At 34.3% G+C, this 10,521-nt stretch overlaps 1 protein-coding gene across 1 annotated transcript; it reads left to right on the plus strand.

The window, feature by feature from the left end:
• Positions 1 to 1,978: 1,978 nt before the first annotated feature.
• Positions 1,979 to 9,072, plus strand: LOC129224843 (spermatogenesis-associated protein 1-like). The gene is made up of 3 exons (XM_054859390.1): positions 1,979 to 2,179; positions 2,537 to 2,635; positions 8,759 to 9,072. Exons 1-3 carry the CDS (start codon positions 1,979 to 1,981, stop codon positions 8,891 to 8,893), a joined length of 435 nt encoding a protein of 144 aa, XP_054715365.1. The 3' UTR covers positions 8,894 to 9,072.
• The last annotated feature ends 1,449 nt before the right edge of the window (positions 9,073 to 10,521 follow it).

Genomic DNA, 10,521 nt, shown 5'->3' on the forward strand with positions numbered 1-10,521 from the left:
GGAGGATGGCGTCCCCTCTCCTCAACTGCAGCGCTGAGTAATGAAAAATATATATATATGGGGATTTACCGTTGTAGTGCCCCCATGTTTGGGTTCTACACCCAGCTTTTTGGATGCTCATCTGGGTTGATAGGTTTTTCGAGCAAAATATTTCATTCTCTGTATATTTCAGACATTTTTTTATTTTAAGATTTCATTTTTATTCGTTGTAAATTAAATACTTTATCAGAGTATTTTATCAGTTTGTAGTTGTATTGATCATAGTAAGAAGATAAAAATTCGCACGCTCTCGAACAGCCATACAGAAAGAGTGTGATAAATTAATAGCGAACCTACAGCTCTCCCTTACGATGCTAAGACACTGGTGAAAGTAATTTTTAGCCCGATTGCTTACTATGGCTGTTCCTGTTTCCTCTTGTACTAAATATTATTTGTGTTTAAATTTAAGGGGGAAAAATGAATTCAATCAATAAAATCTGACGATTTTCTAATTTCATGGTTACAGTTTAATACTAAAGTGAAATTTCGTAATAAAAGATACGAAACTTTTTTTTTTTTTAATTAGAATAGCTTCAAAAAGTAAACGTGGAAAATTTGAGTATACACATTCTAATTGAACTTAAATCAAACAAAATAATGCCAGATAGCAGATAATAGCACTATCTGTGTTGCTTTACTTTACTGAACAATAAAAGATCGTTATTCTCTTGCCTTTTTTTTTTAAGTTAATGTTTGTTGAACGTTAACAGTTGTTAAGTTGCTGTAGGTTATAAAACAAAATGCATGTGATATTGTGAAAGACTGAACTTAGCAAACGTCAAGATTCACTGGTGTTTCACCAGAAATATTCGGTGGTTCACCGATGTATTAGCAATGTGAATTTTGACACATTTACTGGCTAATGTCAACATTTACTCGGTTTTGATCTTTCACTGTGCAGTTCAGCTCAAGATTGTCGACGGTCAACCTTGTACGAGTTCAAATCAAAACTGGTTGGAAACAGAAGTATCGGCTGCTGCAATCAAGCGTTAGCGTAACAGTTTTTTTTTTTTTCGTGAAACGTCAGTTTGTTTACAATAAAAGAAATAAAATTCAATCGAAAAATGGAACCTGACTCCCCCCCCCCATAAGTAGGCTTGCCAGATTTCAACTGGTCAACCTGAACACTGGAATGTCCCCCTCCCCGCTGCGTCGCCAGCATTCAAAATTTAGAATATTTTGCAGGCCAGTTCTGAATGCTATGAGTAAATGGTCACTAATTACGAACATAAAACAAGAGTAATAAGAAATGACACAAGCAGATAAATTTTAAAATCTTACTTCTTGTACGTTAGTATTTACAAGTTGTTTTAGTAAGAAAAAGAAACACTTTGAATGAGGAACAAAGAATTGAACAATATTCGCATGTTCAATAAGTTACCACCCTATAGCCAGGGTTAAAGCAGAAATACATGAAATACACCGCCAGTTCAGTCAATTCGACGAAACTGCAGTCCTCGGCAGGAATTGACTGAGCTGGCGATGTATTTCATGAATATTCGCATATACTTTTCATTGGCAAGGACTTATTTTTGAAAGTATTTTTTGGTTTTAATCTTGTTGTAAAAATCTCACACGCTATTCCGATATTATTTTTTTAAGTCAATGTTACAAATAACAAAGTAATTATGCTGGAGAATCATTCACAGTTAATTATTTTTAGACTTTTTGGGTCATCTGTAATCAAATCTATCTTTTGCTGGGACGTGAAGTAAATCGACCGGGACACCCGGATTTTGTCTGAAAACCAGGAATGTCCCGATCAAAGCGGGACGTCTGGCAAGCCTAGCTATAAGGTGCACATTTTGGAGTCTTGATTTGTTTATCGCGTTTACACTCCATTCCATTTCCTATGAATTCGATATCTTTTATTCCTACTCCGAGCACCAATAATGCTGAGCCACACTTAAACATATCTATGTGCTTTTGTTTTTGTTGAATGTCCTGCATTGATCCGAAGCATTCTTTTGACTTAGCTCGTGAAGAATGGCGCAAACGCTTCTTGGAGGTGAAGAAATCAACACCTCGTTTAGAAGACCACTGCGCCAAACTCAGGCAGGAGTTGGAGAAACTGGTGAAAGACATGCTGGTTAGCGTCAAGAGCGATCCTGATTCTAAGCCTCACAAGCCTTCCAAAAAGGTCAAATCTTACTGTTATTGTTATTTAAAAGTTTATCGTCTATTGTGCTATGCCTGCATTTATTTTTTATTAATTAATTTATCGTCAGCGATGTCTCATAATGGGGCTGTTTCCTTCAGTCAAAAGTAGTACTTTTAGTCATTGAAACTGATAGTATAAGCAAAATAATAATAATAACATGGACCCAGAAAATATCGCGAAACGACCTAACTTGTTACAACCTCGATGAAAATCTTCGTCTGTTTTGCTTTTAAAACGTATGCATAATTCGTGTGAATTTCGCCTTTGTGAAAGAAAAAAAAAAAAACTTTCAAATTATTTTTGCAAAAGTAATTTCAATACTTTTTCATATTTCAGACAAGCTACAAAATTATGATCATGCGCCTCGTACAAGAAGTGGAAGATTTGAGGAGGCGACTGCAGTCAGTTGCTGTACGATTGAATGCAGAAACTAAGGTGAACCTTTTCTAAACTATAAATTTAAAAAATAAATAAAATAAGACACACAAACATGATTTTTTGTCTTGTAAATTAAAGTTTTTTAAGTCACAGATTGCAGCAAAGATTTTTTTTTTTTTTTAAACATTTTAGCTCTGATGACTCCGTGCGTTTCAAAAAGTTATACTATTTTTCATTAATTCATACTAAACTTCATACGAAAAGAGCACTAATAGATTGTAATATTAAAAAAAATTATACCACCTGCTCACGTTTGCTATAAAACTGGCAAGCTACCAGCTAAAACAAGTCTTTAATGGACAAACGCTTATAATCATCACTCTAAGCTAGATCGTTACTTCTCTTGCCAATATCAATTTTATAGTAGACTTGTGTCTTGCTACTTGCTAGTTCGCCTTTTTCTGTCTCTATTGTTTTTTTTTTTTTTTTTTTTTTTTTTTTTTTGCCAATTCAACTACCTTTAGCACAATAAGATAATCAAGTCTAAAGAAACTGAAAATTATTAAATGAACACGCTAAAAATTCCTTGCAGTATGTTGTGTAACAACGAAAGCTAAAACATCACGAAAAAAATTGTTCGTTTTCCGCACAGCGAAGGGTAAAAAAGAAAATTAATGCGTAAAACGCTTCAAAGTGCTAAGAAAAAAAGAAAGGAATGACTTTGAATATTTTTGAAAAAGCAACAATCTTATTTAACGATAATTTTGTACTCCAGGGTAGAGCCGCTCTATAGATAGGCCGGCGCATCATCTTAAGTTTAGCCATTTTCGATCGGATTTTTCATTGTTGCGGAGCTAGGGTTACCAGAGAAAAGTTTCAGTTTTTTTCCAAGTTAGCCAAAATTTATTTTTTACTTAATATATAATTCACGTGCCGTTAATAATTGTTCCCAGTGAAAACTCAACAAACGCGATAACTTGCCAGAAAACACAACCACTCAAACACGCGCTCCGATCCAAAATGGCGGATCTCATACATCGACTCCTGGGTCTCTTGAGATTCTATGAATAAGAAAAGAACATTTTGAATTGTTTTAATGATTTTCTGATTGAAAATCAATTACGAAATATTAAATGCAAAACAAAATTTTTTTTTTTTAATTTTTAAATAAAATTATTTTTTTATCCGATTAGTACTAGCTACTAATCCGTCAAGTTAACCAACTGTAGATAGGCTTTAAAAAACAGTTCGATCGAATTAAGTACCCATGTTACCAAATTGAGCAATTTTATTAGAAAGGTCTCCAATTGGGTATCGATGATCTTAAGAGGTTAAACAACTGGTTCCAAACAGATAAGAATTTGCTGATTTTTTAAAAATATTTATTGATACATTAAAAACATTGAATCGGAAAATTGACGACCATTTTTGCAGCAGAAGCCCAATGTAAATTTTTTCAGTTTAAAAAAAAAAGTAAGCTGACGAACGCTGTAGAACTAGTTTCTTTGTCAGTGCAGTGTCAATGCAAAATAAACAACCTGACCGTTTCTCCAGTTCACCTTGAATGGAACGATATCAGCATGTCATGCTCAGGGTATTGAAACGGCTGCCACTGGCAACTAAAAAAGCACCTAAAGCTTATTTAAAGCAAAGGCGATATATTGAAAACATTGAGTCGGAACATTGACGATCATTTTTGCAGCAGAAGTCCAATGTAAATTTTTTTAGTTAAAAAAAAATAAGCTGACGAACGCTGTAAAACTAGTTTCTTTGTCAGTGCAATGTCGATGCAAAGAAAACAACCTTACTCCGTTTCTCCAGTCTACCTTGGTTGGAACGATACCAGCATGTCATGCTTAGGGTGTTGAAAGAGCTGCCACTGGCAACTAAAAAAGCGCCTAAAGCTTATTTGAAGCAAAGGCGATATATTGAAAACATTGAATCGGAAAACTGACGATCATTCTTGCAGCAGAAGCCAATGTAATTTTTTTCAGTTAAAAAAGAGTAAGTTGACGAACAGTGTTGCTAGATGGTCAAATCCAGATTTCCCCAATTCCCTTCCAACTTTTTTCCAAAAAGCGATGTTTTCTATCAAAATTCCCCAAATTCAAAAATTATTTTTCCTTTCATATTTTCATAAAATGAATCAAATTCCTCTAATATTTTTGTCACTTGAAAAAAATTTTTCCCCCAAATAGCCAAATTTTCTTACAAAATTCCCCAACATTTTTTCCCCATTCTCGCTTTTTTTTTTGTCTTCTTTATCTTTCTTTACTAATAATAAAGCTGAAAGTCTCTCTTTCTGGATATCTCTCTGTCCGGATCTGTCTCTGTCCGTCAGGATCTCTGTGACGCGCATAGCGCCTAGACCGTTCGGCCGATATTCATGAAATTTGGCTAAGAATTAGTTTGTAGCATGGAGGTGTGCACCTTTAAGCAATTTTTTGAAAATTCAATTTTGTTCTTTTTCTATTCCAATTTTAAGAACATTTTCCCGAGCAAAATTATCATCAGATGGACGAGTAAATAACCAAGTTATCAAAACGTAGAACCGTAACGTGGGCAAGCTATTTGGTGAGAAATTCATCATGCATTATTTGCAAATATACAGGGGACCCAAAAGACCTTTTAATTTTTCTACTACGGGCGAAGCCGTGCGGGTGCCACTAGTCATAAATACAAGCACCTGACCGAGAGATAAGAAATAGCCAAATATTTTTTTTCTACTCGCATTTACTGCTCTGCTTCTGTATGTAGATTTAAACTATGATTTTTGTATATATTTATCCAAGAACATTCTTCATCACTTTTTTTTTACCTGTTTCACGTATCAACTAGTTCATGCAGAACATTAATTCGAATTCCGTAGCATAATATTCCACATAATGCGAAATGCAAATTCCATAAAGTTGAGCAAAGCTAAACCAACGCTATTTGATACAAACAATGTAACTACTACTTCTTGACGCGAATTTAAATACGAAAAAAATTCTTTTTTCCCCGACGGTTTTTTTCCCCCCAGCTTTTTCCCAACAAAAAAAGTTTCCCCAATAAAATTCCCCTCAAAACCCATTTTCCCAAAATTTCCCCCAATCTGGCAACACTGCTGACGAACGCTGTAAAACTAGTTTCTTTGTCAGTGCAGTGTTGATGCAAAGAAAACAACCTTACTCCGTTTCTCCAGTCTACCTTGGTTGGAACGATATCAGCATATCATGCTCAGGGTATTGAAACGGCTGCCACTGGCAACTAAAAAAGCGCCTAAAGCTTATTTAAAGCAAAGGCGATATATTGAAAACATTGAATCGGAAAATTGACGATCATTTTTGCAGCAGAAGAAAAATGTAAATTTTTTCAGTTAAAAAAAAGTAAGCTGACGAACGCTGTAAAACTAGTTTCTTTGTCAATGCAGTGTCGATGCAAAGAAAACAACCTTACTCCGTTTCACCAGTCTACCTTTGTTGAAACGATATCAGCATGTCATACTCAGGGTATTGAAAGGACTGCCACTGGCAACTAAAAAAGCGCCTAAAGCTTATTTGAAGCAAAGGCGATATATTGAAAACATTGAATCGGAAAATTGACGATCATTTTTGCAGCAGAAGCCAAATGTAAATTTTTTTCGTTAAAAAAAAGCTGACGAACGCTGTAAAACTAGTATCTTTGTCAGTGCAGTGTCGATGCAAAGAAAACAACCTTACTCCGTTTCTCCAGTCTATCTTTGTTGAAACGATATCAGCATGTCATGCTTAGGGTGTTGAAAGAGCTGCCACTGGCAACTAAAAAAGCGCCTAAATATTATTTGAAGCAAAGGCGACTATGGTGACTATTTTAGCCAGACTATGGACAAAAACGACTACTTTACAATCAAATGTAAAAAACGACTATTTAATTGAAAAAGCGACTAAAATACGTTAAATCCTCCGCTTTTTGTTTAAAATTTAAAAAAAATTGATATAAAATGTGTGGTATATATAATCGGTTTTTAGTACAAAAAGTTTATTTTTACAATCGCAACTTCGTAAAGAGCTAGTTTTTGCGATCACGATTTTTGCAAAACATTCGCTTCCGCTACTTTTTTTTTTTTTTTTTTGTACATTGTTGCTTACATTTCAAATGGATGTCAGTTATTTTTTGCTTTTTTTAGCCTCATTACATTAATTCTCTTGAAAACAATTGCTATTTTCTGGAATCAGAAATATTGCGAATGCGGCTTTTCTGGCGCTTCTTGTATGTGCAGTCAATCTTTTACTTTTGTCTTTAATTAATAGTCAGACAACGTGAAATTATACTAAAATGTGTCAATACTTGCTTCTTTAGTGTTTATTTAAAAGGTTAGACTAAAGTCTCGAAAGCATTTTCGAATTTTTTTCCCCAAGGGCTGTTTAGGGACAATTTTATAAATATGTTCCCCACGTATAGATCTAAACCCTGTTTTGAAAGGTCTTGCTTCCTTTCCACGCAGCTATTTATTGGAGTATCATTGCATTATTGATTTTTATGACGTAAATGTTATTTTAAAAGGATGGGAGACTTATTTTAAAAACTATTTTCTGCGTCTGGAGACTATTTTTCATCTTCGTATACCTAGAAATAACGGCGGGGGTAATTTGATCCCTGAGAAGAAATCTGCATAGTTCTCTACCTAATGTTGTATACGTGCAAAAACTAGTTTAAAATAAACATATTTAGAATAAATGCAGTTTATTCAATGCAGGGGGTCTCCAACCTTTTTTGCTCAAGGGCCACATTGTAAATTTTTTAAAGTAAGGCGGGAGAACAATCCAACAATATTTCAATTCAGATAATTTAGTTAACGTTAGTGGTTTTTGAGATTTTCTTGGCTTAGTTAAGAAATGTACTATCAAATAAAATATTTAAAAAACAAATTCACTTTGTAAGCTTTCAGCGGGCAAGGAAAAATATGCTAGCGGGTCGAATTTGGTCCGCGGCCCGTAGGTTGGAGAGCACTGAAAGGATATAGAGACTTACAGAATGTATAACAAAGCATTTTAAAAAAGGTTTTAAAAAACCTTAAAATAACCAGCGCTGTTTCATTTGCATTTCAGAAACTAGCGGCTAATACTCCCTTTTATGTACAAAATTATTATAAATGCTTCAAGTTCTTGCAATGCTATGTTCTAAGAGACATTTTTTAGGTTTCGCTGTTTCAGTATCAATAAATGTATTTGCATTTATTTTTTTTTTCTCAAGGGAATCAAAATCACACTTGTCCACACTTATAGGAATAGTCCTTTTGTTACGGTTGAAAAAATTCTATATTCTTAAAAACTTCATGTTATCCAACAGCACGGTTATTTAGGAAAAGTCAAGGAAGGATTACGCTTTTTATGAAAATAGAGAAGCAGTTAGCAAAAAAAAGTTGGCTTGGGGTCTAAGTAACCCCTTCCGTAGTTCTAGTGTTGAGAAATAACACGTACGTTTGTGACTCTTCCAACTAAAAGATTTTCTCCATTACTCTTTCAAATTATTATTTTTAATGAAACATATGAGCTGACACGTGCGGAACAAAATGTCAGTTTTACCGTGGAATGTCCCTTGCTAACTTTCCACGTCATGACGTTTCATCGATTTGTTTAGTTGCTGCTACTTTATCATTAGATTTTTATAATATCCTCATATAAATGATAGCCAATGATCGAGTAACCCGCAAGTTTTGAAACTCGCGCCACGGCATGATCTTTTGATAATGTGTTTTTGTAATGTTTAACATGCAGGGAAAGGCTTTATTGTGACAAGGCTGAACTCGATCCGGTAACTTAACTGTTTTACTGGTAAGACTGTGTCGTTACAGGGGAGTGAAGAAACGAAAAAATGGTCAACAATGAACGCTACTGGAGTTTAGGGTTAATCCACAGGAGTTAGTGTTACAATTTTAACTATCAAAATATCACCAAACAAGCAATGGCTTCGTTCAAATGTAGAAGCAATTTTTACCTGTCATACCTTGATGGGCGATTTTCTAGTAGTAAGATAAGGTTCACACCTATTATACTTTTGCAGAGTTGAGCACAGATTTAGGCTAGACTAGACATGGCATCTTACCCTGCAAAAGCTGAAACAAAAATGACGAGATATTATGTTCTCACTACGTTTGAATTTATACTTTTATGTAAATTATATTCTATTATTTATGTTGTCACTGTCCGTATGTTTCAGCTGAGAGCTCAAGCAGAATTTGAAGTGAAGAGGCTTCGGCAAGATTTGTTGCACAAGAAGACTCAAGTGACTCTTACGAGGAAGCAAGCATCTTTTCCACAAACATCAGAACAGTTCTTCATCAGTGCAGTGTGAAAAAAAGTGAAAGGCTTCTACATTTAAAGCGTTTCTTATACGAACAAATGGCAGTTATTTTTCGTTAATGACGACATTGAGCTTCCATGTGCTGAACAAATAACATTTTGTCCAGATTCGAACAAATAACTTTTATCTAGAATTGAACAAATGTTTAAATGAAAGAATGGAAGAAAAGAAAAAGCATTTGCCATCATTTAAGCGATGCAGAACTAAGTGATTAATGCGAATGAAATGTAACAATTGCCATACTGTATCCCTTTTAACTGTTGAACCTCAGTTTATAAATGTAAATAAATATTGTTAGTCAAAACCCAAAAGAGGCAATTAGTTGAATTGAATGAAGTAAAAGCGAATATTTAATCAAAAATCCGATTTTTTTCTTACGATTCTAATTGAGTTTTATGCAGGGTATTATGCATAATGGTTCTTATGTAATCACTATTCATCATTAACTAAAACCCGAACTGTTCTAAATACCTTTTTACAAAACATTTTGCTTTTCACAATTCGGCATTGGCCAGAGCTAACAGTGACTTAGAAATGCTGAAGCTGGATTGGTGTTGGACCAAGGCGGGAAGTTACTGTGACCACCCCAAAATTTCGTCTGAACAATACGGCGAATTTGGGGACAAAATTACAATTTTTAAATGCCTGAGGTCTCATTTCATTAGATGTACCTATATGTGCATACTCAATTTTTTCATTCGGCAAATTTTGGAGTTCTATTCGTCAAATTGCGAATTTCAGCCCTCCCAAAAATTTAAGTTCGGAGTGTCCCTGATTATGGACCTGCCTTTACATTAGTCTTCTATTTAAGTTTCACACTAACAAGTCATTCTTTCTTTTTTTTTTTTTTTTTTTTGCTACTGCGAAGAAAGGGGTGATAGCCCTTAAAATTGATCTGCCTACTGGATCTTTTTGCTTCAATTTGAGCCTACTGACGCTCTATATTTATACTATTTTGATTGAAAATTTTAACAAAAATACTCAGTCAAGTAAACAATGCCAACTCAGAGAATAAAATATTACTAGGTACCTTGCCCGACTTTGCACGGTCTGCCTCGAAAATAAAAGTTATGTCAAGTGACGCGTGTTCAATAATCAGGCTTGAACAAAAAAAAAAAATCAGCAAAATTTTGCAGCTAATTGTGGAAAAATAACCAAAAAGGAAACATTTTAAATCCCTCGGTTACAGGAAACGCCTCAAAAAAATAAAAAAGCTAGAATTTTATTTGTTCACATTCGAGGAAAAAAATGGCAACAAATCTTTCTTCTCAATGATTTTCTTCATGCTACAAATTTTAATAAAAGCATTGTTATGGAAGGTTAAGATGAAGCACGGAATATTACTTTGAATGGTGGAAAGCCTTCGAAAAATGGGGATTTTATGTCGAAATCTAAGTGTCATAATTAATAGTTTTTAATTGAACCTCTGCTAATTATTATCGGAGGATTTTGTTAAATAGCCAAACATAAAGAAGGGGAAAATTACGAATCTATCAATACCTGGTTCAATGGTCAGTTCACTGGCGTTGGGGAGAAGTAACTTGGACATACATAGGTACATACGCTCAGTTTTGGTACAAACCAATGCAATAAAAAAAATTAAAAACAACTCTCTACAA

This window comes from Uloborus diversus, chromosome 6, assembly GCF_026930045.1.
Source record: "Uloborus diversus isolate 005 chromosome 6, Udiv.v.3.1, whole genome shotgun sequence".
Lineage (NCBI taxonomy): Eukaryota > Metazoa > Arthropoda > Arachnida > Araneae > Uloboridae > Uloborus > Uloborus diversus.